The 26,664-nt window shown below is 59.0% G+C and overlaps 4 protein-coding genes and 1 long non-coding RNA gene across 6 annotated transcripts; 3 read left to right on the top strand and 2 right to left on the bottom strand.

Moving 5' to 3' along the window:
• Nucleotides 1-211: 211 nt before the first annotated feature.
• Nucleotides 212-9,459, bottom strand: INTS15 (integrator complex subunit 15). The gene is made up of 6 exons (XM_084537145.1): nucleotides 9,086-9,459; nucleotides 8,575-8,796; nucleotides 7,126-7,291; nucleotides 4,780-5,307; nucleotides 2,160-2,199; nucleotides 212-906 (listed from the first exon to the last, which is right to left on the bottom strand). Exons 1-6 carry the CDS (start codon nucleotides 9,278-9,280, stop codon nucleotides 708-710), a joined length of 1,350 nt encoding a protein of 449 aa, XP_084393271.1. The 5' UTR covers nucleotides 9,281-9,459; the 3' UTR covers nucleotides 212-707.
• LOC311445244 lies at nucleotides 918-6,187 on the top strand. Its single transcript, XR_014698317.1, has 3 exons — nucleotides 918-1,558; nucleotides 3,306-4,548; nucleotides 5,663-6,187. It is a non-coding gene; the product is annotated as an uncharacterized lncRNA (long non-coding RNA).
• A 677-nt stretch (nucleotides 9,460-10,136) lies between the features above and the next one.
• LOC311445241 (deoxyribonuclease-1-like) lies at nucleotides 10,137-14,163 on the top strand. 2 transcript variants are annotated; one of them, XM_084537142.1, is made up of 9 exons: nucleotides 10,137-10,390; nucleotides 11,511-11,658; nucleotides 12,043-12,131; nucleotides 12,269-12,352; nucleotides 12,449-12,564; nucleotides 12,967-13,079; nucleotides 13,492-13,646; nucleotides 13,723-13,819; nucleotides 13,941-14,163. In XM_084537142.1, exons 2-9 carry the CDS (start codon nucleotides 11,512-11,514, stop codon nucleotides 13,992-13,994), a joined length of 855 nt encoding a protein of 284 aa, XP_084393268.1. In that variant the 5' UTR covers nucleotides 10,137-10,390; nucleotide 11,511; the 3' UTR covers nucleotides 13,995-14,163. The 2 variants fall into 2 exon arrangements, with proteins under 2 accessions (XP_084393268.1, XP_084393269.1); XM_084537143.1 differs by lacking the exon at nucleotides 10,137-10,390 and adding an exon at nucleotides 10,820-10,881.
• A 2,738-nt stretch (nucleotides 14,164-16,901) lies between these two features.
• On the top strand, nucleotides 16,902-20,030 carry LOC311445242 (deoxyribonuclease-1-like 2; the record flags this gene model as incomplete). The annotated part of the gene is made up of 8 exons (XM_084537144.1): nucleotides 16,902-17,048; nucleotides 17,336-17,424; nucleotides 18,297-18,380; nucleotides 18,522-18,622; nucleotides 18,734-18,846; nucleotides 18,986-19,140; nucleotides 19,248-19,344; nucleotides 19,980-20,030. 8 exons carry the CDS (start codon nucleotides 16,902-16,904, stop codon nucleotides 20,028-20,030), a joined length of 837 nt encoding a protein of 278 aa, XP_084393270.1.
• Nucleotides 20,031-20,262: 232 nt separating this feature from the next.
• Nucleotides 20,263-26,639, bottom strand: ECI1 (enoyl-CoA delta isomerase 1). Its single transcript, XM_084537141.1, has 7 exons — nucleotides 26,546-26,639; nucleotides 25,898-26,017; nucleotides 25,261-25,388; nucleotides 24,497-24,643; nucleotides 23,027-23,148; nucleotides 22,467-22,645; nucleotides 20,263-20,805 (listed from the first exon to the last, which is right to left on the bottom strand). The coding sequence occupies exons 1-7, from the start codon at nucleotides 26,583-26,585 to the stop codon at nucleotides 20,639-20,641; spliced, it is 903 nt and encodes a 300-aa protein (XP_084393267.1). The 5' UTR covers nucleotides 26,586-26,639; the 3' UTR covers nucleotides 20,263-20,638.
• Between the last annotated feature and the right edge of the window lie 25 nt (nucleotides 26,640-26,664).

Raw genomic sequence — 26,664 nt, 5'->3', positions numbered from 1 at the left:
GGGCCCCGCACCCCCCCCCCGGTACCGGGGCCTCCTCAGGGCCCCCCCCCACCCCCCCGGTGCCGGCCGCGCCCCGCTCAGCCCCACGCAGCCCCCGGGGGCTCCCCGTGCCGGTGCAGCCACCCAAAACGCGTCCCCTTCCCCCGTTATCCCCCCCGGCCCCTCCAGGCCCCGCTGGGAAGAAAGCGACACCGACACCGCCAGCGGCCCCTCGGCTTCTCCCCCGCTTCCTTTAATCGGGCAGCGCCGGGCCCTGCCTCAAACAGCCGGCTGCAGCCCCACACTGACAGCACACGCGGCCTCCGTGGCTCCCGGTACAAATACCGACAGAGGAATGACCGGGCTGGGGCAGCCCCGCTGGGGAATCCCATGGCTTTCCTCCCCCGTGCCGCACCGTGAGGAAACGGAGCGAGGGCGCTGACCGAAACACCGCGGATCCAGAAGATTTCTGCCCGCTGCAGTCCGTTGCCTTCTCCTCCCCGCTCTTCTCGTCCAGGCCGTCTGCATCCCGCGGTGGAAGCGGCTGCGACCTGCAACCTGCAACCTACCCGTCTAGAGTCTGCTCTACGCCCCCAGGGCCGAGCCCACGCGCAGGCATGGCCCAGCTTTCGGTCAAAGAGGGAAATGTGGGTCCCGAGACATTTGGTTTCCTCTGTGAGGCTTCCCTCCAACGGAGGGAATCTGGCTACCTCCCGCCGCCGCGGCTCCTAGCGGATGGGCCGGTACGGGAACGTCATCCCCGGGAGGAAGGTTTGCACGGGGTGAGCCGGGAGCGCCGGGTGCGCAGGCAGTGCGGGGTGCGCAGGGTAACCCAGAGGAGGAGTGTGGATATGAGGGTAAAATCCTGGCGGCAGAGCTCCGTGGGTTGGTTGCTGTACGGGACCTGAAATCACCAGCTGGAGCAGGCTGCGGAAGGAAATGCAGACAGGGGAGTTAGCGGGCTGTTGGAAGGGCTCTCCCCTGCCCACAAGGGCTCTGCAGACAATTCATCACCATGCAGCACCACTCGCAGGCAAGAGGACACTGATTATGCTCTTTACAGCTTCCAGCAGATGCTTTTCTCTTTTTTTTCTTCCCTTTTTAAATCTGGGTGCACTTTGCAAAGAGGCACTGCTCAGTGACTGCCAGCTAGGAGGACTCCCTGGCAGGAGCAACACCAAGCTCTGGGGCCACCAACCCTACGGACAGATGCTCTGAGCTACCTGCCTGGGCACACAACAAACCTTCCAACCCCCCGACTTCGACTTCCACCTTCCTTCCCAAGCCCAGGGCAGGATCCCGTGTGGAAAGCCCAGGTCTCCGTGCACCTCGTGCCTCAGCAGTGGCCCTGCTCGCTCCCACTGGAGGAACTGGAAGGGGTGAGAGCTCACTGCACACCACGTTTCTGATCATGCAGAAATTCAGGTTTTGAGAGACCCGGTGGTTTCAACCACTGCTCATTTGTGGCCATATCAACGTTATTTACTTCTGCATTAGGAACTTGATCTACACGGGTGTTTAAAAACATAGAAACAAAAGCAGGAGCCACAGAGTGATGAAGATAAGTCTCTGTTCTCAGGTAGGTGTCTGCTGAGTATTTTTCCCCTTTAAAGTCCCTTTATAAGCCACTATGCAATCCTTTTTGGCTCATTTTTACTTTGTGACTATTCCTCATTCAAGTGGGCCTCACTTTCTGCTGAAGGTGTTTTATTAAAAAACAAAAACAAACTGCTTCTAGCAGAAATGAGATCTGTCAGTTTCTCTAAAGGCAGCAATGCTGCTTTTGGGTAACATTCCTTTTTCTTTAACCCTCAGGTGTTAACAGAACATGAAACATCAGGTTGGGAGCAGCTTAGGCTCAGGTAAAATCAGTGCGGAGCTGGGGATGAGACAGGTCCCACACTGTAATTTCATTTTTCCTGTCCATTTGTTCTGACAGAGGCTGGGCAAGATCACCTATATGGTTAGAATCACTGAAGTCTCCTCAAGACCAGAGTCCAGCTTGCAAGGGGAAAATAAACCATGACCTTTATCCTCACTGAATAAAGTGTCTGAATCAAGGCCAACTTCCAGGAAGTGAACACAAATTTTTAGAGGAGTTTTTGTCTCAACAGCCTTCAAGTATGCATCTTGGAATATGTGTCACAACAAACACAGCTAGAGAAAGAAAGATCTCTTACTTGTTATGCGGTAGCCTGGAGCACACAGTTCTCAAGTCATCTGAAAGAGAACACAAGATGTAACAATGAGGGTAAAGCAGCAATTAGAGCAATTTTCCCCTCCACTCTCCTTTCTAAAGGAAGATTAGTGAAAAGGCTCCAGTGATCCACAGAGCCAGAATCCCATTCTCAAGCCAGTAACCTTCCTAGAAGAGAGGTTTCTCCACCTCACCAGTCTTACCCCATTTTTTTGCTGAGATCAGCTCAGCTTTTCACTCTTCACCATCCATTGTAGGTTCTGCATTTAACCCACGCGACCATGTGGCAAACACAACCTCGTTTCAGGGCAGACCAAGCATCAGTACAGAATGTGCAGCTGGCAAAGCGCAGCCCTGCCTGGCTCCACACATCCTGACTGCGGCCGCTGCCGTTCCCAACGCAGAGCTGCTGCCAAGGGAGAGGACAGGCCCCAGCTCCCTGCGCTTACAGCCACCGCTTCCTCTGCCCCGAGACACCTGAGATGCTGCAGGCCTCCCAGCACAACAGAAGAGCTGACCATCAGCACAATATCCAAGCGATCTAGCCACAGGAACACAGCTCCATCAATAAGTAACTAAGTTAACGCGAGGTGTGACGCTGCTCGGTGAATGTGGCTTTCATGATGGCAAATGGATCAGGGCAAAGGCAAAACACATCAAAACGTACCCCAAAACCCTGAACTAACGGGTGTTTCAGCTGCAGCTTATACTGAACTACCTCACCTTCCACTTAAAAATACAATAAACAAGCACTCAGGAAGTGCTGAGTGACTCGCTAGGGAGCAGCAGAGCTGAAAACAGCCATTTACTCCAAAGACTCCACTTTTCTGCCTTCTCTTACTACACCCAACATTACTCTCCAAAAGGTTAGGAAGAAGAACACTGAGATGTGACACGACAGCACCGCTTCAGCCAGGGCCAAAGCCTCAGGCACCTGCTTTGGCTGGGCTGCTCTTCATGGCTGGGAGCCTGTGCTAAACGTCCGGGCTCTCAGGGAACTCCAGGCCCTCTCACTGCACCAAGAAGCCACCGCCTGTTTTCAGCGCCGCTTCAAGAAAACGGTACGTCTGGGGGGCTCTGTGTGGTACTGAGGCACTTCCTATTTTTTTTTTTTTTTTTGTCTCCACAGGTGTTTCAGAAAGAACTGTTTCTGGAAACAGGAAGGACAGATGAAAGCCACGTTAGGCTTCTTTAGTAAGTTCAAGACAGACCATAATACAGCCTTATTACAGGAGAACTGAAGGCCCAGAAACTCCACATAAAGTTTTTGTTTGCTTTTCTAATTTCTTGTCTAACGCATGTACCTCATGGTCTATCTGTTTCATGGTCTCTCCTCCAGCAGGCAAACTCGGAGAAGACAAAATGCAAAGCAATGTAACGGTGCTTTTTAGATAGCTACAAGCAATTCCTGGCCCCAGACTGTTTAGGAGGAACAGAGCTGTCCTGGAAAGTAACTTGAGGCAGCCAGGAGCAAGCTCTGCTCGTGCTCTCAGCCAGAGCAAGCAGCAGTCCCAAACACAGAACCAACACTGCCTCATCGCCCTGCTGCAGCAGTGACATTTGACAGACACTCGCGCAGCACCGCATGACTGGGCATCAGTCGAGGATTTCACACTGCTCAGGCTCACACTGCTCTGCTACACGCCTGTATCTAAGCTAGACATTGCAGTCAGTCACAGGCTTCCAGCACAAGAAATGCTTTCAGTACTTTCTTCCTGCTGTACATACGATGATATACACATGACTCGACTTCCAGAGCTGGTTATGAGCTAGCCCAGACGGTTTTAACATGCCGAAATGCAAACTGAGCACACCTAACAGCACGCCTGGCCTTACGTATCCTAACAGTTCTCTGCTGCCTCTGGTTTTGGGCCAGAACTCTGCCCCAGGCAGCCCAGCACAGCGCTGCTGGAGGCCTGCACCGTGCAAGGCAACTCGGAGCAGGCTCCTCTGGCTCCTGGGCATCACCTTTCACGTTTCAAAGCAAGTTTGAAAAGCTGGCAAAAAAAGAAATCAGGCTTGTAGTGTGCACACTGGGACAGGTGCCGTGGTCCCACGTGACGCATCTGCCCTCTGCTCCCCAGTGGCTGCTCCTGGAATTGTTTCCCAAGGCGGGGAGAGTTGAGGAGAGGATGCGGGACCCTCGCAAACAGCCACAGCAGCCCCACAGCTCAGGCCAGCTGGGAGCCACTGCCGTTCCCAGCCAGGTAACTGCTGTTACGTCTGACCTACTCTCTGTGTTCTGGTACCAACTACACAGCTCACACTTGTGAACATGCTCAGTTTGGCCCCAAGCCAGACACCCAGATATATCCAGCATCCTGCACGCTAGGTAGAAGATCAATTCTCCAGCTCTGCAAGACAACAGACAGGTTAATTGCATCAATTATTTTTTTTTTCCTTACTCCCCATCTTGTTATTCTTCTCGAACTATTTCCTGCACCACGCTCTAACATCGTTTCCTACGAGCAGCTGGCTGCTCCTGTGGCTAAGAATGTGTTGATCTTGGCTCCCTCCACCCCAAAACTCCCTACCATGACACCCATGTGTTGAAAGAAAAGAATCCAACACCAGGGGCTTTGGCAGCCCCCTCAACAACTTACCTCGAGTGCACAGGAGCGCTCCCGATGCCATGGCCACTTGCAAAGCCTGAGCCAGCCTGTCCAGGGCCAGTTCAATCTCTTTGGATGCATTGAGAGGGTTGAGTTCATCAGACAGCCTGTTGATTTCCTCAACAAGCGGAACCACGTGGTCAAAGGGTACCAGCCCCAGGCGCCCGTAGAGGTTCTTCTCTGTTAAGTGCCCCTGAAGCATCATAAGAACCTGCAGGACGGTTAGATGCAGTTTTGAATACAGCTGATGGCAATCTCCATCGTCCCCTTCAGCCGAGTCCGTGGCCATCTTGGTGTTGGGGTGTCCGTTTGAGAGAGAGGCTTTCTGCTTCTTTTTGTAAGCCAACGGGGCCTTCACGCACCAACGGATCAGCCCAGTCAGCGGGGTGAGCTCTAAAAACCCTATGGGCAGGTTGGCTGCAATAGGAGTGTTTAGGAAGGTGATCAGGATCAGGCGGGGGTCTTCGAAGATCCAGGAAACAATCAGCTCGAGCAGTTCTGATGGAGGGATGAGATCATCTGCAGACAGGAAAGATATTGCTCAGTAAGCACAGCCTTGCACTGAAGCACGGGACAGCACTCTTACTAATCTCTCCCACACACATTTCCTGCAGTGTCACAATTACAGTTTCAGAACCTCCCCATGTCTGCTTTTTTTTGTGTGTTTGTTTAAAAAAGATGCTCTTTTGTCCCTGGGAGACACAACCACACTCCTGTCAACTTCAGCTTCTTCACCTACTTTGAAAACACCTCCAAATGCCAATGTTTAACCCCTTTCACAGCAAAGCTCTCCTTTTTTTTTTTTTTTCTTTTTTTCTCCCACCTGTCATCTGCTCACTCTCTAAACTTGGTCTCCATTCATCCCTTGCCACAGGAAGCACAATGGGAGAGAAGACAAGAAAAACTCCTTGGCATTTCCTTCTCCTCACCCCAACGGTTCAGCTAATTCCCTTTCTGACTTACCTAAACAAGCTTGTCTTGTGTAAAAACTTAGAACAACAGTACCACACAATAGGTGAAGGATTTAAAGGTTACATAGCTTCAACTAAGAAGCGAAAGGTGGCCACGAGTTGAAGCTGGATTACAGACAACAGAAGCATTCACGGTGATTGCGCATCACCCTGTGACAGCGGCAGGATGCTGGACTGATTGATGTGCTCTTGGTGCAAGCTGACTCAACACTGAATTATCTCATCAGGTCTCGGCTGAAAATGACTTACAGGACAAATCATTTGAACTACCTAATTACTAATAAGCCCCAGGTCCCGAATTGGTACTTCCTAGCTTCTGAGACTTCTGGGTGTCATACAGGCTGCTGGTTGTGCAATCAAACCCTGTCCTCACAACGTGGTGGAGACTATTCTTTGAAAAATAAGCTTCCTTTTATCACCTCAAATAAACAAAGGTAAAGGTAAAAAAAAAAAAAAAACATACTTCCTGTAACTATTTTCTTTCTGATAGGTCTTTTAAAGCTGGATGAGACTTCACGTGGCTGCATAAAATAAAATACTGAGGAATAACATACTGCAAGCTCTACCAAATACTCAAAAAAAAAATTAAAAAAAAAAAAGCTTAAGCCTGCACCTCTTTTTCACTAATGCCAAGCTGTTTATCTGGAGAAGACTGAAAAATACCTCCTTTATCCATAAAAGATAGCATTTGCTGTTTTTGGATGATACGTGATGTTGGCATTTAGTGTGTGGTTATCCTTGGCCTACCACAAGTTCTCTCTCTCACTGACTAAGCTAACTCAATCTTATTTTAGTCATATGAATGTTTCCAGTGTCTGAGCAGCATCAACATGAGATGGGGCATATCAACAGGTCAAGCGCACTCACACACTTGACGAGAGCACTGGAAGCAGGCTGTCAAATCTGTTTCTTACCACTGCTCAACAGAATCCCTTCTCCAGCCTGGGAGCATCCACAGTCTGTGTCTCCCCCTTTTTGGGAGGAACTCGGTTAAGAGCCAGGCCCAAGCCTACCTGCTGGATAGCACAACGAGGAGGAAAAGCTGCCCAGATGGGTCAGGCTGCACTCCCAGCACTGCTGTCAGTGAGGGCCCCCTGTCCTTTGCCCTGTGTGGAGGACGCTGCCCTTTGCATCAGGCGTTGCTTGGCTGCTTCCCTATTACAGACTCTCCCTTCAGCCACCAAGGGGTTGCTTTGTCCTCACCCCAGTGACAGATGTCACATCCCCATCACACCCCTGAGCTGCTGCTGGCAGCAATTCTCTCCTAACGAGCGTCTTTACAATTTAAGTCATTAATTTGCTTGCAACAGTTAATCTGCGTTGCGTTATACCACACCTCCTTGTAAGACAGCCTAGAAATATTTACCTGAAGAGAGGTCGTAGAGAGCTGTGACCGCCGTAATGAACTGGCAGCAGAAGCGAGGGCTGGCACTGAAGATCTGTTTCAGCGTTTGGATGGAGCCCGGCACCAAGTTGCAGTAATCGTCCACCAAGGCTCGGGCCAGCCTCACGCAGTACACGGCGGGGGTTCGCTGCGGGGATGAGAGCAAACCGTGAGAGCAGCCCAGAGCAGAGCACGGGAGGTTCCACAGAGCTGATTTAGAGTCCACCTTGCCCAAACAATGTGCCCGCCCACGTCATCCTGCCACTTTGCTGTTGCCACGTTTGTGTTTCCACTTTCCCCAAAATGAAAGTGCTCTCATGCTCTCGCTCCATCTCTGCATATAAAAGAACCACTCACAGACAGGAATAAAATTACTGTGTCAGGATATTAACATAGACAGTGATATTTCATGTTTACAATACCCATAATTTAAAAATAAAACCTCTTATATCAACATTCTCACTTAGAAGAAGAATTTTTCACCAGCTCAGGAACAACGTGCCGTAATTCAACTACTTCAGCAGCAGAACAGCTGGTTCAGAAACCTACCAGTTACACCTGACATTCCTAACATGGACAATTCTGTGCAACTTAAGAGCTGCATTCTTCAAAACAGACCAACCAACCCCTGTACCTGTCTCTGCTGCCCAGGGCACATCCCCTCCTCCTTCCCCACGGCCCAACAGACAGGAGGAACAAAGACGCCACAGGAGCAGTAACAGCCTCCCCTCCAGCACCCTTCTCTCTCAGCGCAGTCTTTCTGCTCTTCCCCCTCTACAAACAGGCGACTTCTGCACCTCCCACGGAGGCAGCAGGAACACAGAGGCACTTCTGACAGTCTGCAGGGGGGAATATCAGCAGGGAAGGAGGGGACATCCTTCACAGGGGCATAAGAGATCCCTGAGGTACTGCACCCACAGAAGACAGACACAGGCACTTCCAACACAAGTCTCAAGAGGCAGATTTGCCTCTTTTGCCATGCCAGAACTTGCACATTGGGCGCAGCTTATCTCCCAAACTCCAGTCTGCTCCTTTATGCAATGTGACTGTGATCTGCCCTTGTCCTCTTCTCCCAGCACTGCTCAAACTCTTCACTGCCCCTTCTGACTTGCTGGAGGGGAGGGGGATAAGTGCCACAAAAAATCAACGCTTTCACTGACAGTAAAAGAAAAGTTTCTTCAGCCAGTGCAGCACATAAACAGATCAGCAAAAGCTCTACCCCGTGCTGGAGCAAAGGAATGGACAGGAGCACAGAAGTGGTGTGAATGTGGCCGCAGCAGGCAGCTGTTACTTCAGCTAACACTGCCACGGATGCGCTGCTGACTGCAGCCAGCTGCCACCAGCCGTTAGGTGGCACGAAGCGCACCCGCTGCCCGTGTGGCATGCTCCCTTCTGCCTTCCTGGCCTGCCTTGTCTGCACAGGAACCGCACCTGCAGCCAGAAGGCGGCACACTCCAGGACGGGAACCCTGCACACAGCCACCGCCATGGACACCAGTTTCCCCAGCAAAGCCATCCTGTTGTCATCCGCTTTGTTCCCTTGAGGGCTGAAGAGAGACGAGAAAATGAGCTGCCGAACCGAGTCCTTGGTCTGCTCCTGGAAATAATTGCACATGATCTCGAGGAGCTGGAGTTCCTGCAGCGAGTTCAGCCTCTGAAAGGAAACGAGAGCAAAGAGAAATACACCTGGGGCTCTTGGAGAAGGGGGAGCCACTCTGGGGAAAAGCAGGACGAGGAAGACCGAGAGCTGGGACACAAACCCACCCCCCCAGGGCCCACCACACACCCCCAGCTCCCCCATGGGGGCATCCAAAACATCCCCACACCCACAGGCCCCGAGCACCCCCCCCATACACACACAGGGGGCAGCCTGCCCTGCACCGAGCCACCCTCAGAGGGGGGTTAAAACACCCCGAGCCCCTCAGCCGAGCCCCCGGGCCCACCTTGGGGGGGACGCCTCGCTCCTTGGGGACCTGGAAGAGGAACTCCTCCAGCAGCTCGGCCGGGCCCTTGTCGACCAGGGGGGGCAGCGGCGCGCTCTGCAGCTGGCTGCTGAAGTAGATGTCGAGGTGGTACAGCACCTCCTTGGCGGCGCTCAGCGCGTCCCGCCGCAGCAGAGAGTGACGGATGTCGCTCATGGCGGCCTGCCCGGCCCTGTATGGCCCTGTATGGCCCTGTATGGCCCGGTTCGGCCCGATATGGCCCGGTTCGGCCCGATATGGCCCGGTTCGGCCCGGTGCGGCCTGGCCTGGCTCGGCCCGGCCTCCCTCAGCGCAGAGCGCGGGCGGGCGCTACGGCTCCGCGCGGCGGCCAAAAAGAGGCCGAACGCGGCCGCCCTCTGCTGGCCCTGATATGGGGGGGGGGGGCACAATAATGCCGGCCCCCAAGGGGGGGGAGGCCCCGTGGGAGGGCGGCAGCTGCGGCTGGAGGCCGGGAGTGGGGCACGGCCAACGGGCAGGGCAGGGCTGCGGGGGTGGTGACAGCCCCACAGCCGCCTGAGGGCCCCCCCAGAACAGCAGGGGACTCGGTGCCGTGCTGCCCCCCCAAGTGTCACCTCAGCACCAGCTCTTGGGGACACCGCCACTGGGATGGGGACAACGCCACAGGGAGGGTTTGGGCATAGGGACCCATCATCATCATCATCACACTCTCGCCTCGCTCCCTCGCCTCGTTTCGGGGCACCCCTGGTTCCCCCTGTCCTTGTGTCCCATGGGTGACGCTGCCCGCGGGGCTGTGGGGGGCTCGGAGCCCCGCTGCGGGTGCTGGATGGGCTCGGCCATGGCCTGCGTGCCCCATTCCAGCTCCTCGAACCATCGGGCGAGGGGTGGTGTGGGTGAAATAAAGGCGTTTTCAGACAAAGCCCAAAAGGCCGTGCCCAATGTGGTCTTTCTCCTCCAGCAGGAGTGGTGAGAGCGGCCCCGTGCCCGGCACCTCGCAGTTGGCACTGTCTGTGCGGGGTTTATTTACACCTCGCAGATGGCTCTCGGTGTTTTTATCGATTCAGACCTATTCTTGGCCTTTCGCTGGACCTGGGGCTGGAGATACCGGTGCTGGCACTGGCTGAAAGAGCTGCTTTTTAATTTTCCACTGAACAGACCTTTGTTTCTGTGAAAAAAAATGCCATATAGAGCCTGAGGCCTTGCACACGTGTTGGCTGGGCGACTCTTTGGCAAAGCGAGCGTGTTCCTCCCCATAAATGCAGGTGCAGCTCCTCCTTCCCTTTCCAGAGACCAAGGACGGCACCAAAGGTATGTCAGGCTCCCCGACCCTCCCGAGGATCACATCTCTGCAGTCACTTTCCGCAGCTCAGCTTATCTTTAGGTTATCTTTATGGGATGCTGCTCGGGGTCTGATCCCCGGTGTGGTTCATGAGCGTCACCCGAGTGTCTGCCTGCGCACCCATATGGGCACCTATGGGTGTCCGGGCATTGCCTGGGAGCCTACGGAGGTGGATGGGTGCCACAGGAGCAGGGAGGACTGGCAGGGGTTTGGGCTGTCGGTGGCACTGCCAGGTTGCAGCATCACCAGGATTTGGGGCATTACAGATTTTAGCCTTTGCAGTTGTAGCAGGGATGGAAGTGGGCGAAGGGGAGCGCTTCTACTAGATCGGCTGCCCCAGCTGCGAACACAAGCCTGGGGTGCCCTGAAGCTGGCTGTATTTCCTGCTCTTATCAGCAGGCTCATTATCAGACACGGACACTGAGGGCAACGCTGGTCCCAGCGGTGCTGGGTGCTCGGGGTGCGTGGGTTTGGCCAGGGTTCAGATCCCATCGTCCGGGCAGGATGTGGTAAAACATTACCCCGGGGAGCTCAGCGCCATGGGAAATGCTTCCCAAATGCCTTTCCCTGTGGGCTGGAGCAGCTCTGCTGCCTCGGAGCGAGGTTGGGGCAGTGGCGGTGCTTGGGGGCAGCAGCTGGCAGAGCAGTGTTGGGTGCGGGGGGACCCTTGCCAACCCCAGGGGAGAGCGCTCCTGGTGTGGGAGGACACATGCAGGGGTGCTGGGGGTGTCCAGCCCTTGCTGTGTCCCAGCACAGCTGCTGTGGGGTCTTTTGGGTGCCTGGTGCAGACCTGGGAGAGGCACAAGCCAAGGGACTTTGGTGTCCCCTCCCAGTGGGGTCACGGAGAGGGGAGGAAGCCCACGAACCCCTGTGTGATGGTGGCTGTGTCCACGCACACCTCAGCGACCCAAAGAGGGAAAAAGCTTGAGGCTGCAGCTGGGTGCTTGGAAGGGCTCCCAGTGGTTCACTGGAAAATGGATGCCTCCCAGCGAAACCAGTAGGGCCACTGGGAATAGCCCAGCCACACTCGTCTGTGCCAAACTCCCCTCCCGGCCGGGCAGGCTGAGCTCACCCCTGCCCCTCACGCAGGATGGCGGCCTCGAAGCTGCTGCTGCCGCTGCTGGCTGCAGCTCTGCTGCTGCACGGGGCCGCTGCGCTGAGGATCAGCGCGTTCAACATCAGGACGTTTGGGGACAGCAAGATGTCCAACCAGACCATCGCAGACTTCATCGTCTCTGTGAGTGCCGGGGGGAGAGGAGCCGTCGTGGCCACGCTCCGGTCCCGGGGATGCAGCTAGCCTGGGGCCGGCAGACACCGGCTTTCCGTAGATCCCTGTCCATGCTGCACCTCCCTGCACCTCCGTCCCTCCACACACACCCACCCTCACCCATTTTCCATGCCTCCACCCCCCCAGCCCACCTGCTCTTCCCCCACTCCTGTCTCCAGCCCGGGGCTGCCTCCATTCTCTCTGGCCCCAGGTGCTGCCCGCTGCCACCCAGGCCCCTCCGAGCAGCCCGTTTTGGGGTACAGGGGGCAGCCTGGGGGGGGTATAGGGGGCAGCCCAGCCCAGGCACCCTTGGGTGCACACTGCGGGCGAGCAGCTCCGGGCTTGTGCCCCCAGATCCTGTTGGAGTACGACCTCACCGTGGTGCAGGAGGTGCGGGACACTGACCTGAGTTCCGTCAGGAAGCTGGTGGCCCAGCTCAACAGGTGACCCCGGTGGCGCCGGGACAGAGCCTGCGCTGCCTCTGGCTGCGCTGGGGCCACGCAGAGCCCCGTGGGCGCCGGCACAGCGGGAGCCTCCTCACCCTCCCCACCTCCTCACCCTCCCCACGTCTCTCTCCCAGTGAGTCGCCGTACCCCTACAGCTTTCTGGACAGCATCCCCCTGGGGAGGAACAGCTACAAGGAGCAGTACGTCTATATCTACAGGTGAGGGCCAGCGGGAGGGGAGGAATGCCACCAGGGCCGGCTGCTGCCCCCTCCAGCGGCTCCCGAGGGGAGGTGAGCACCTCTGGGTCCCCCCAGGTCAGACATCCTCTCCGTGCTGGGAAGCTACTACTACGACGATGGCTGCGAGTCCTGCGGGACCGATGTCTTCAGCAGGGAGCCCTTCATCGTGAAGTTCTCCTCGCCTACAACACGTGAGCAGAGCTGGGCAGCCCTGGCACCGCTCGCCCCCAGTCCCTTTGGGGCTGCCTGCGCCTGGCACAGGGGCTCCACGGGGCTCTTTCGTTGCTGTGCGGGTTTCTCCCACCCGTGGGTGCCCCAGGGGCATGGGTGCCTGCTTAGCACGGCAGGCACTGCGTGCTGCTTCCCACCACGTGCCACGTCCTGTGTCCCATCTCCTGTCGCCTCCCGTTGCCTGCCATCTCCCATCGCCTCTCATTTCCCACCTCGTGCCGCTGCCTCCGCCTCCCCAGGACACACTCCCCCGCTCCCCTCTCTCTCCCACCTACCCCAAACCAAGGGAGCTTGCTAAAGGGACACGAAAAAAGCTCAGGGGCTGTCCTGGCTGCGGGTGCTGACTGCTGCCTCTCCGGCAGAGCTGGCGGAGTTCGTGGCAGTGCCCCTGCACGCGGAGCCCAGCAGCGCGGTGGACGAGATCGATGCGCTCGCCGACGTCTACACGGACGTCATCAACAAGTGGGCGACCGATGTAAGCGGCACCAGGGAGCCCTGCTCCCCCCACGGGGCAGTGAGGTGGGCTGGGACACGGCCCCGGGGCTGTGGCACGTCCTGGCGGCCGTCCTTGGGTGGATGCATCCCGTGGGAGACCTCATGCACCCATCAGAGCAGGTGCCACCCGGCAGTGTCTGGGCAGGGAGAGGGGATGCAGCTCCCGGGTGGCCCCAGTGCCCTTCCTGGGGGCTTTCCCCCCCCACAGTGCAGAGAGCCAGGTGGGTCTTGCTGCCCTGCGTGATTTCGGGCAGCCCTTGCTGCCCCGTAATGGCCATGCTGCAAGGACTTGGCTCCGGCCACGCTGAGCGCACAGCCCGGGGACGTTCGGCACAGCCTGGGGTGGGCAGGGCTCATCCGAGGGGCCACCCGTCCCTCATTCTGCCCCGCAGAACGTCCTCTTCCTGGGTGACTTCAACGCCGACTGCTCCTACGTGACCGAGGCAGAGTGGCCCTCCATCCGCCTGCGCAACCTCCAAGCCTGCGAGTGGCTCATCCCTGACAGCGCCGACACCACCGTCGGCAGCACCGACTGCGCCTACGACCGGTGGGTGCCGTGGCGGTGGGCGCGGGGGCACCAGGGGGGACACCAGCGGGTGCTGACCCCCACGGTGCCTCGGCAGCATCGTTGCCTGCGGCTCCGCGCTGCGCCAGGCTGTCGAACCCGGCTCCGCTGCCGTCAACAACTTCCAGCAGACTTTCCGCATCCAGAACAAGGATGTGAGTGAGGGGCCGGGGGAGCCGGGGGATCGGAGCAGAACGTTTGGGCCCCGGCTGGCCACGACGATAATACCAGGTGTGGAGAAGCAAAGCCACCTCTCTGCCTTCCCCCTGCACTCAGGCTTTGGCCGTCAGCGACCACTTCCCTGTGGAGGTGACACTGAAATCCCGCTGAGAGGTGCGTGGTGGTCAGCAGGATGCCGCGACGCAGATGCGTGTCCCTCACCGCCAGGTTCAACGAAGCTTCCTGACTGCTCCATCTGCTGCACGCTGTCCCTGCAAGGAGACAGCCTCCCGGGGTCTCGTGGCTGTGGGGTGCTTTCATTAAATATTTGCTCTTTTCAGCCTGTGCTGCTCGCTCAGAGGGCAGCTGGATGCTGCGAGTGCCCTCTGTGCGTGCACGCCCCGTGCCCACGCTGTCCTGTGTGTGTGCTGCCGTGCACACGCACTCCCACATGCCTGCTGCACACCCTCGTGTGCAAACCCTCTTGTGCACGCTCCTCCATGTGCAATGCACACAACCCCACGCACACGTGCACCCCGTGCACCCCCAGTCTCCTTCGCTCCATCCCCTGTGTGCACGCCTGCGTTCCCCCAGCTGGAAGTGCCCGTGCCCACCTACAAACACTCAAACCTCCCCCTCCTGGGTGCTGTGGGGCTGCCCCACACGTGTGCCCCCAGCCCCACACACGGGTGAGCCCTTGCCCCAGTCCCCTAGGGCTCATTTCCACGTTTCCACACCAAGTTTTGGGGGCACACCCCAGGGCATGAGGATGGTTGGCAAAGCAACCCCATCTGGAGCATGGCGATGGGCTTGGTGGGTGCTTGGGGTGCTGAGCTGCTTCGCCCCCATGTCTCCAGCCCCCAGCCCGAGCTTGGTGTCCCCCCACAATGGGGCAACCCCGGCATGGGGGGGCTGCAGCCGGGAAGGTCCCTGGGACCTGGAGCCTCCCTGCTGCTGTCAAGAGCCCAGGAAATTTCCCTGCTGTGGGAAGAGCAGCTCCTGTCTGAGCAAGCAGCAAAGCAGGGTGTCGGGAAGGGCCTGGGAGGGTCCAGGCGGGATTCCTCCCCCTCGCTGAGTCGCGGGATGCCTCCAGCTCTTCTTCCAGCTCATGGGGCCGTGTCCTGCTGGAGCCCGCAGGGTGCCTGATGGGCTCCGGTGACGGTGGTGGGAGGTGGAGGATGTGAGTCAGCTCCCGGCGCAGTGCTGCGGTGCCCTCCCGGGGGTTTCGGTGCCTTCCCAGGGGTTTTGGTGCTCCTGGCACAGAGCCACCTTGTCCCATTCCACAAGAGCTCCGTGTGGTGGGAGCACGGGTCCCATCCTAGAGGGACACCCAGCCAAGGGGGATTGACCCGTGGGGGGAAGCAGTGACCGTGTGTGTGCTGCCGATGGGGAACAGGACGCAGGAACCCCCCCGGGCTGGGCACGAGGCCTCTCCCCTCCCCCTGCAGGTGTGGGGGTCCCACCAGGTTGGTTGGCACCCGGAGAGCCCCCGCATGTCCTGGCAGCACCTGCAGTGGGGCGCCAGGCTCCGAGGAGGATGCTGGAAGAGGAAATGCTTCTCCCAAAGGAACTGGGCCACTCACTGCCTGCAGGGATGGTGGAAAGCCCGAGCTGAGCAATCCTACAGGAATTCGTGGATGCGTTTGAGGACACCGGACTCACCCATGACTGGTGGGGAAGATGCTGCCCGGTGCTGTGTGCCGGAGCCCAGCAAGCCCCACCATGAGGAACCGTCACCTCCCCAGCCCCGGCTGCCGGCCACGCACCTGCCCCGCCACCAGCACGCCCCAAAGCCCGGCTGCCTCGGGATGCCAGCCCAGCACCAGCCCCGGGGCTCAGTCCCAGCCATGTCACAGCTTCCCCAGTGGGATGGGGGCAGCACCACGTCCCGGGGCTGTTTGGGGTGGCTGATGGGGCAGGGGCTCACAGCTGGCCCCTCGCACGGAGGCTCGCAGTGGCGCCGATGGCTCAACTGGCTTGACCCGAACAACCCCACCATTTCCTCACGTCCCTTCTAATTACGTGTCTGAATCACCTGCATTAAAGCCATCACCCCCAGCCGCCCGCCCCACTGCTCGGCACCATGCTGGGGTGAGGAGCACTGCGAGCTGGGCACCCCCTGAGCCCCCTGTGCCCCCAGCCCCACCGCTGCCCCACCACCGCCGCTCCCCCCGGGTGCCCTCCACGGCACTGAGCAGAGGCGCTGACGCCGGCCCCACCCTGCCCCTGTGCAGGTTTTGGTTTCCCAACGTGGGAAGGAGCCCAAACCTGTGCCAAAACACCCACGGGGGTGTCCGACTCATCCTGCTTTCCCAGCACCTCCACTGGGAATAAAACAGCCCTCCTGCCGCCGGGAGGGCAGAGGTGCTGCGCGCTTGGCACAGGTAAGGATGGAGCTGGGACTTGGTGCCTCTCGCGGCCGTGGCGCGATGGGCTGGGAGCCGGGGCAGCCCCATGGGGTGGGCAATGGTTTGGCCATGGAACTGGAGGGACTGGGATGGCTGGAACTGGGATTTGCTTCGCTTTCCGAGAGCGTCGAGTGGTGCAATTCCAGGGCAGAAAGCTCCCAGCTTTGGGGAGCACCGGGGCAGAGGGGGTGAAGGGGGATCGTGGCCACATTTAAGGATGCAGAACAGCAGAGCAGAGTCAAGAGGGGACTCTGAGCAAACTGGAGGATGCAAACCAGCCTGGGGAGCGTGCAGTCAGAGCAGGACAGCCCCATGGGGAGCGGAGCCGGGAGCTGGGTGATCCCAGGGCTCGCAGGCGATGGGCAGAGGCGCTTCCCAGCTGATTCACCGCAGCAGGACGGGCTTCATCTTCCTCTGGGACTGGTGACCCAGCAGACAGCCCAGGCTAGCTGCACAGGCTGCCCCAGGCAGCACGGCCAGATCCAGCTCTTCTGCCCCAGCCGAGCACAGCGGAGCAGTGTCAGTCCTCCGTGGGCTGTGGCGTGGCACATAGGAAGGACCTAAATGGATTTCTTCACTCTATCCCCAAATATGAAGCATATTCCCAAGCCCAGAGCAAACCCTGGCTCCCATCGCTACTTCCCTGCGGCTCAGCATCCCTCCCAGCAGGATGGGGACCGCGGTGCTGGCACTGTCCCTGCTGGCCGTGGCTCTCGTGTGCCCAGCCACCGCCACGCTGCGCATCGGTGCCTTCAACATCCAGGCGTTTGGGGACAGCAAGATGTCTGATGAGGCCGTGGCGGGCATCATCGTCAACGTGAGTACTGCTGGTGCTGCACGGGGACGGGCTGTGTGCATGGAGCCAAAATACAGCTCCTGTGCCAGGGACATGGCTGTGGCTGGACGTCTTCCTGGTGCCAGGGATGTCCTGGCTTGGTGGAGGGCAACGTGGGTCATGTCAGGGACACGCTGTGTTCTCGCTGAGCCTCTTTGGGGACATCTGCCTCGGCACTGAGGGATGTGTGGGTCACCCCGGTGCTGCCGTGGGGTCCCTGCTCACCACCCCAGCACCCCGAGCCATTGCCATTGCTCCCGTCCCCGCAGGTCCTGCGCCGCTACGACATGGTGCTGGTGCAGGAGGTGCGCGACTCCGACCTCAGCGCCGTCACTGAGCTCATGGAGCAGCTCAACAGGTACCAGCAGGGCCGGGGCTGGGGCCACCCGGCAGCAAAATGCCGGCGTTAGGCAGGGAAAGCAAGGTGTTTGTTTGCAGAAAGGGGAATAAGGGAAAATGCTGGAGCTTTGTGAAATAACAGCCTGGAGCTCGCTGGGCACTGTGCCGGAGCTTTGAGCAGCCGCTGTGGATGAGACAGGGGGAAATGGGGTGCAAGTGCTGCAAAACCCTGGTGGAAGCTGAAATCATGCCCGAATGCAGGAGACAGAAAGGAACTAAAACTGTCACACCGGGTCTGAAAAATGCAACAGGACAGGGCAAAGCCGAGGCTGGGGATGAAGGCGTGGGGGCGAAGGGTGCGCGGTGGGACTGGGGCTCTCCAGGGGCTCTGCGTGGCCAAACCTGACAAATCCGCGGGGCAGCAGAGGTGGCTGTGCCGTGGGCACAAAGCTGCAGGTAGCCCAGGCTGCCACGGGCATGCAGGGGACCCAGTTCTGGGCGAGGGCTGGGGCCGGGGCGGAGGCCCCTGTGCAGGTACGCCCGGCGCCGATCCCCCCTCGGGCATCACCACAAAGCCACCGCGGCAGCGAGGGTGACGCTGGGCCCTGCGGCAGCCAATTAACCTCATTTAACTAGGATGCAAATGATGACGGGGAGCATCCCCGCAGAGCAATGGGAGGCAGGGACCAGCCCCGCGTCCTGCCAGGGCGTGGGGAGGACGGAGCCCGTGGCCGGCTGGGGGTCACCACGTGGCACTGGGGCAGCCGGTGGCTCACGGTGCCCCCCGCGGCATGGCTGCGGTGCCCCTGGGGCCAGCAGAGCCAGGGCCACCCCAGGGCTGTGCCAGCACCGTGACAGCCACGTCACCATCCGTCCTTTGCATCTCTGCAGCGTGTCCTCAGCCCCGTACGACTACGAGATCAGCGGGCCCCTGGGACGGGAGAACTACAAGGAGATGTACCTCTTCATCTACAGGTAACGGGGTGGGCACACTGCTGTCCCACTCGGGTGCCACAGAGGGGACACCGGGGCCAGGATGGCCCTGCTGGGGCTCAGGACACCAAAGCCACCACGGCAGGGCCAAGCCCCAGCGTCACTGTCCCCTTGGTCCCGCAGGACGGACGTCGTGTCGGTGGTGGACACCTACCAGTATGAGGACCCGCAGGACATCTTCAGCAGGGAGCCCTTCATCCTGAGGGTCTCAGCGCCCCGCACCAGTAAGTGCCGGGAAGGCAGGGACGGTCCCCAGCTCCTCTTGGGGTCAGGATGCACAGGGGGGTGCCCGTGGGGCTGTGGCCATGTAGGCTCACACGTCCCTCTCCCCGCAGAGGCAGGGGAGTTTGTGATGGTGCCGCTGCACTCGGCCCCGCACGACGCTGCCGCTGAGATCGACGCGCTCTACGACGTCTACCTGGCTGTGGTCAACAAGTGGGGGACCGATGTGAGTACCCCTGGCAGCACCGCGCCCTGGGCATGGGTCCCCACTCCCAGATGAGCACGGTGGCTGGCTTGGGGGCTGGGATGGCTGGTTTTGGGGCAGAGGCAGCCCTCCCATCAGCCCCGCGCCCCTCTTCCCGCAGAACATCGTGTTCCTGGGGGACTTCAACGCCGACTGTGCCTACGTCAAGCCGAGCGACTGGGCCTCCATCCGCCTGCGCACCAGCGACATCTTCAAGTGGCTGATCCCCGACAGCTCCGACACCACCGTGGGCAAGTCGGACTGCGCCTACGACAGGTCAGCACCGCCACCACCGTGGTCCCTGTGGCCCCGGGGCCCCCCTGCTCATCCCACCCCGCTGGCAGGGGCAGGAGCAGCACCCACGGCATGTTCCTCCCTCACAGGATCGTGGTGTGCGGCGCCAAGCTGAAGAGGAGCATCGTGCCGAACTCAGCCACGGTTTACAATTTCCAGCGTGCTTTCCAGCTGGAGCAGGAGGAGGTGAGTGGGGATCACGAAGAGGGGCTCAGGGTGTCTTTGCTGCACCCGGAGCTGCCCAGGGCGGTGAAGCCAGGTTGCCCCAGGCAGCTCCGGGTGCAGCAAAGACGTCCTGACACCGCGGGGCTGCCAGCGTTTGCTCAGGATTAGGCAGCCCAGCTGCAGCAAGGTAGTTGCTGCATTTGAGTGTCAGCTCAAACATGGGTTTAAAGCAGCCTCGGCAGCAGCCCAGGGTGACTATGGCCATGGCACCTGTGTCCCTGCCCCGTGCCAGGCTGTGGGGACACCAGCAGACACACACAGCCCCTCACACTCCCCTCCCGGGGCACAGCAGCCACCCACATCCAGCCAACGTGGAGCCCTGGGTGCTGGGGGACCCATGGGTGGAAACAAGAGGGGGGATTTGGGGTTGTTGCCTGTCCCCGCGGTGAAGAGATGAGCATTTTGGTGGCCTTTCATGGGCAGGAGAGGGCATGGCAGGGGCGGGACCTCACAACTCCAGGGCTGGGGTTATCCTGTCCCCCGCCAGCAGGCAGAAGGGTCTCACACAGCGGTGAGAGCTGCCCCACCAGCACCATGAGGGGTCAGGGCTCACTCAGCCCTGGCATTACACCTCCCCACCTCTTGCCCTCCTGCAGGCCCTGGCAGTCAGCGACCACTACCCCGTCGAGGTGAAGCTGATGGCTTGAGCTCCTCCTGCGGCCGCAGCCCACGATCCAGCTCCAGCTCCCAGGACCTCCCCCAGGAAGGCGCTCTGCAGCCCCATCCACGAGCCCTGCACGGGGGCTGCTCTCGAGCACGGTCTGCAGAAGGGTGACAGCCAGGCCCTGGGGCTCCCAGCACAGCCCCCCCGGTCCACCAGGGGCCGAGAAGGAAGCCAGGAAGGACTGCAGACAGGCTCAGGAACGAAGCACCCACCCCTACCTCATCAAAGACTTTATTGACAAATTTCACTTTCACAATTAGCTGTTGGACAGGAGGGAGGACGACCAAGGACCCTTGGCCAAGGAACCTGGGCCAAGGACCCAGGCTGAGGCTGCGGGTGCTGTCAAGACTCTCCCTGCCTGTTCCTTGGGTGAGCTGAGCAAGCAGCTCTCCCCGCTCTCGGGAAGGCAGCAGTGGTGTCAGGCACTCTATGGGGACTACCGGGAAGGGTGGGTTGGGGCAGCCACAGGAGCAGGCAGCACATCACCAGGCGCTGACACTGCAGACGGCTTCAGCGTGGAAGTCTACAGCTACTGCAGTGCTTTGGAGGGTCATGAACGCTCCTGGGACTGAGCCCCAGCTGGCTGGCTCCTCAGCTCTTCTTCTTCTTCAGCATCTCCATGTACATGCGGAGGGACTTCTGGATGGACTCTTTGGAGATGAAGCTGATGAAGTTCTGAACGTCTTCTTCCCGGTGAGCTACCAGGCGGTCCAGCACTGCCTTCCTCATCATGGTCTTGGTGAGCTGACGGGCATGGTCTGTGGAGAGGAGAGCGAGGCTGGGGGGCACGCACGGCCCCCAGTGTTACCAATCACCTCTCGGCCCCTGTCACCACGGGCTGGGACCTCCAAAGCAGAGGCAGCGCACACCAAAGGGCTGGCGGGGTCTTTAAACCAGCAGGGAAAGGTGTAAGAACAACCTGCCTGGAAGCTGAACTGGAAACATTCTCATGCAATAAATTGTGAACTCTATCCCTTGGTGGGGAAATGGCTGATCTACTGAGAGAAATTACAGAGCGAGTTGTGCACTCTCCCTCTCTTTGCGCCCTCTAGAGCCCAGCCTGCACCCAAATTCCAGTCGCTGGGCTCAGGACAGCAGGAACTGAACAAAATCCTCTGTTACCTCAAACTGCTCTGGCTCCAAGCTCTCCCAGCCCAGACCCCTTTGACCTCTGGCAAGACATTCTGTTCATGCCAAGCATGCCATACAAAAGCCAGCAGCATCGTCCCCACCAGCTGCAGGCTCTGGGTTGCGATCCCTGCTCCAGCCTGCACAGTTCAGCAGGGGTATGGGGATGCTGCTGGAGCAGTGCTGGGTGCTGGAGCCAAGGCCTCGAGCACACATCCATCTGCTCACACACTGTGTGCAACAATGCAGACACAAATCTGTCACACTGCACGAGTTGCAAACACGTTACACATGTTGCAAACACGAGTGTGGCAACAGGAACCGTGAAACGAGGGTGAAATCTCACATACTGAGAACCCAAAATGGCTTTAGCACCTTCGTGGTATCTTCACCAGGACAAACTCTTGTTGGCTATGACTTTGGGCTCTGCAGAAGGACCTGCATGGTGCCTCCTGCAAGCCACGGGAGAGCACAGCAGAGACGTGCTCCCCAGTCTCAGGGGCTGAGGACCAACTGGTTTCACCCTAACACCAAGACAGCAGGGCCAGAGAGATGTTTAGGCACTCTCTTCCAAAACCAGGACACTTAAGTGACAGTCCTGGGACCTGCCCATTTCTGCCCAGTTCCATTCGGATTTCTATAGAATGAACTGCATAGGGTGATACGTAGCTGCACCCAACTGCAGCACCTCAGAGGAGGCACGCAGTGGGATAAAACAAACCTAACTGTGGCCTGTGGAGAGCCCTCTCCTGGCCCAGGAGCCATGGAGCAGCCCACACGTGCACGTGGTGTTTGCATTCGCTGTCTGCCCTAACGCCCCCAGCTCCACCTCAGCTGCGGGAGCGCTCAGATCCACACCGCTCCTCCGAAGGGCAGGCTGGCAGCCACCCAGGCACCCCCACCCTTTTCCCTCAGCTCTGCAGGATTTTCCTCTCCCTCCAGCAGAGCAGGATTAGCTCACACGCTGGGTTAACACCCCCGCTGACAAACACAGGGATCCAGCCTGAATCTGCAGCTCAGGCACCTCTGGATCAACTCAGCAGTGCTGGCAGAGTGAGCTGAGCTGGAGGCAAGTGCCCTGCGCACCCAGCAGACCGTCCTGCTGTGTGGCAAGCACATCCCTGACAGCCCAAGGCTGCTTGGGCTGCTTTGCTGAGCTTTCCTACCTCCCAGCCACATACACCTCCAGCTCCAACAGATACACAGCTCCCAGCCTCAATGCCTGGCCCTCCCACACAGGTCAAATCCCTACTTCTGCGTTCGGTCACTGCCCAGGAGGTGCCTCCCTTACCGGGAAGAGCCAGCCACTGCTGCATAACAGCCGTGGCCCTGTCCTTCAGCTTCTCCTCTGGCACCAGCTCGTCCACGAGGCCAATCCTGTGGGCCTCAGGTGCAGAGTGGAGGGAGCCCAGCTGGAGGGAGCTTTCAGCAACTCGGTGTCCCACAACGTTGACAAAGGTGTCCTTAAACCTAGAAGAGATGGGAGGAAAAGCTTTTGCAGGTACACGCCCTGTAGCCACAGGGAAGTGTACTCCCAGTCCGAGTGTGACCACAGAGATCTCCCAGCACTGGTTTTAGAGCTGACCGAGGAGTCAGGACTGAGATCCTTGCAGGTGGAGGCTGCAAACAGGGTGTCAGAACGTCCCACAGCCTGAAAACTTCTCGGATACTTACAGGACAGGACAAAGAACTGAGGTACCGCACGGGCTGCAGCTGCAACTACCTGAACACTCTGTTGGGAAGGACACACACAACTACATCTCAGTGGCCAGTTAAAGCTTATTAAAAAAACCCTGTGAACTCTTTTTGGAGACCTACTCATGACAATAGAAGCGAAAGACACTGGCCTACCAGAAGGGAGCCACAATGCCCAGCTGGGCTTCGTTCAGGCCAATGCTGAATTTGGGGTTCTCTGCCATGATTCTGTAGTCACACGTCAAGGCAATGAGGCAGCCTCCGGCCGGACTGGACCCCTGGCAAGGAGAAGGAAGGAGTGAGTCTAGGTCAGCCCCTGTGCTCTAGCTACAAATGTCTGCGTGCCCTTTTTCTCCAGAACAGTGACAGAGCTGCCATGTCCAGAGCAGATGTTCCCCTCTCCCCAAGATTCCAGCCACCTGATTTAAAACAGCCACTAGAGAAAATTTCTGATATGCTTACCAGAATTTATTTATTTATTTTTTCTTTCTCCCTAATGCTGTTTCTTGCATTCCACAGCCTGGAAATCTAATTAACTGATCTATTCCCACTGAGTTTTGCTCTTCAGTTTACAGACTCCTGCAGAGAAAGTGTTACTTCCACTTGCAAACACTGCAGTGGAGATGTCGTATGGCATTTTCTTATGATTTTGTAACTCTCAACGCCACAGAAATGTTTCTGCGCAAGGTCTTTGTAACACCATCCATCTATAAAGCTTCCATTTCAGCCGTGACTCAGGGATGGCTTAGCCCTGCATAGGATGCCTGTGGGATGCTGGTCAGAGACCCAGCCACCTTCAAAGGCAGCCTGCTGGCAGACAGAACCACGAGCTGCCAAAGCACTCGTGGTTTTCACTGCACTGAAAAAAGCACTGAAAGAAGCACTCAGTGATTTTCACTGCACTGAAAAATGGAAACAAAGCGTGTGGGTAATGTGTCCATGGAGCACTTCCCTGCTGGCCAAGAGCTGTGGCTGGAGGAGCAAAAGCCAGTGAAAAAAGGACTAACGACATACTCTACCACCCAGGGTCCAAAGCATCACTGCCCAAAGGATAATTCTCTGCACCACTGCACAGCTCCCTCCCCATCTCCTCCCCTCCAGCTATCAAAGCAGCACAACAGCCAAACAACCCTGGGCAACTCCGACGAGTCTCTTTTGAGAGAAAGCAGATGGTGTGCACGTGACAGGCGTCCTTTGGACTCCTCCTGCCCTGACTGCTGGGCCCCTCTGGTTCTCACCCACCCCTGATGCCTCCCTGGGCTTTACCACTGGCCTACAGCCCTCCTCCTGGCTCTCCCACACGCAGGACGGGCTTCCAGATGGGTTCCTGGGGCCGGGAATGGCTCTTGCTGCCAAAAGCACTGCTCTGCCAAGGACATCAGGGTCCGAGCCCCCCAGACATGAGTGCTGTGCAAGCTCTCCAACACCACCAAGGCACTGCTACACACGCAGCATACCCAGAGCCAAACCTACCAACACGTCCTGCCAGTATCCCAGGCATCCCAACGCTGTGTTTCAGCACTGGCAAGCCTGATTTTTTGGCTGTCCCTGCCCACAGCCCACAAACAAGCCCAGCAAGTGACAGGCCACGCGGGGCGGCTGGGAAGGCAGATGTAAAGGACTTGCATTGACTGCAGCGACCGTCACCATGTTGGAGCTGTACAGCCGGAGCCACATCTCCTGCACGGCCCTCCAGAACTCAGCGTAGTGCTCCGTGCTCTTCCCACACATCTCGGTGATGTCCAGGCCAGACGAGAAGATTTTGGGGACAGCCTGAAAGCAGGAAAACACAAACAGGACCAAGATTAGCATTTAACCCTCTATACCCTGGCAGCCTGTGGAAGGGGGATGCTCTACTTAAACCTAACAGGGCCTTTCGGGGTACTGAAACAATCTCCCCAATGCTCCTGTGGCCTGGAGCACCATCACATCCTGCAGGGCTGGGATTCTTTGCTTGCACCAAGATTTTTCATCATCCAAGCCCCGGTGTGGGTCCAACAGCCACGCAGCACAAAATTTGCCCCGTCCCATTCCCGGGCATGACCTCGTACCCACAGCACATCTGAAAATACGTTCTGGCTTCCCCGGCACCCTCTGGGCAGCTCAAGAGATCTCAGAGGATTTGTCACGTTTGCAGATTAGCAGCTTTGACTTTAATGCCAAACGACAACACTTTGTTGTTATTCTTGCAGGAGAAAAGGCCACAGAGGAAAGACCCGTTGGCCTTTCAAGCATCCCTTGCCCCTGCTCCCAGAGCCGATCAAAGCTGCTTCCTGCTCCTCCGATGCCAGGGACTGGGGAGCCAAGGGGCCAACCACGAGCAAGGGAAGGGCACCCGTGGCTGCCAAGTTGCCCTGCAGCTCGCACTGCAATCGCGGGGCAGCACGTACGGATGTGAGGATCACGCCCCGACAGGCCCGGTCGTTCTCCAGCTTCTCCAGGCTTATGCAAAACTCGGTGAGGAAGTCCAGGCTGAGGCTGTTCACCGGAGGGCTCTTAAACTTCATCGTAGCTACACCTGTGCCATGGTAAACACAGAGACATCAGAAACCCCTTGCCACGGCAGCATGCACCACACGTTCACCTGTCTTGCCCAAGACAGGTGCTTCACCTGCCTTCCTGCTTTCCCACTTTACCCAGCCCCTACCTTTTCAACCCTCGTTCTCTACAAAGCCCCCATAGCCCTGGGGCCAAGGGCAGGGCCTCTGCCTGTACCCGGATCTGCCCGTGAGCCCAGCTCAGCCGGCATTAGCCTGCAGCCGTCCCCGTGGTGGCTGTGCCACGCATCCCAAGCCAGCCACCTACCTTCAGGGTGTCCCCACCATGCTGCTCCCTCCTCCTCTGCTCACGAGGACGAGGCCAGGCCACCGGGGGGACAATGCTCGGGCACGGGACCCCACGGCAGGCACCCCACGGTGTCACCTGGGGGCTGTGGGGGGCTCCCGGCCGCACCGCGCACCCACCACCTGTGACACCCCCAGCCCCAGCCCTGCTCCCCACGGTGCTGCCCGGTGCCACGAGCCGTACCTGCGCTCTCGTCCAGCTCCACCAGGACCTTGTTGTTGCTGAAGGCGCGGCGCTGGGCGGGCAGGGGGCTGGGGGGCAGCCGGGGGGCTCTGCCCCATGCCTGGCCGAGGGGCAGCACGCCTGGGGGTGGCGGTGGGCTGAGGTGAGAGGGGGCTGCACCCCACAGAGCTGCTGCTTGGGGGGGCACTGGGACACCGAGAGTGGTGGTGGGGTGGCACCGGGGGGGGACATGGGGGGGTATGGGGACATGGGGTACGGGGATGGGGAGATATGGGGAGGGTGGGGGGCACAGGGTACGGGGATATGGGGGGTATGGGGGGCTTGGGGGGCACGGGAACACGGGGTACGGGGATATGGGGGGTATGGGGGACACGGGGGGCGTGGGGGCACGGGAATACTGGGGGTATGGGGATATGGGGAGGGTGGGGGGCACGGGGGGCGTAGGGGCACGGGGATATGGGGGGTACCGGGATATGGGGGGAGCGTGGGGGGTGTAGGGGACACCGGGGGGCACGGGGACCCGGGGTGGGGACACCGCGACACGCAGAGGGTGGGGTGAAGGGGACCCCCGGGGGGCTGTGGCGAGGCTGCCCCCACCCCACCCCCGCGGGCAGGCCCCGTCCCGTTCCGCCCCGCTCCGCCCCGCACCTGTCCGCGCCACGCAGCGGGCGAGGGCCGGAGCCGCCATTTCCAGCCGGAGGGTCAAGGGGACGCGGCGGGGCCTGGGGGTGGGCCCGCCCCCTCCGGTAAACCACGCCCCCTTGATG

Source organism: Aythya ferina (genome assembly GCF_964211825.1).
Source record: "Aythya ferina genome assembly, chromosome: 15".
In the NCBI taxonomy this organism is placed as follows: Eukaryota; Metazoa; Chordata; class Aves; order Anseriformes; family Anatidae; genus Aythya; species Aythya ferina.
This window is presented reverse-complemented; position numbering and strand designations above follow the sequence as displayed.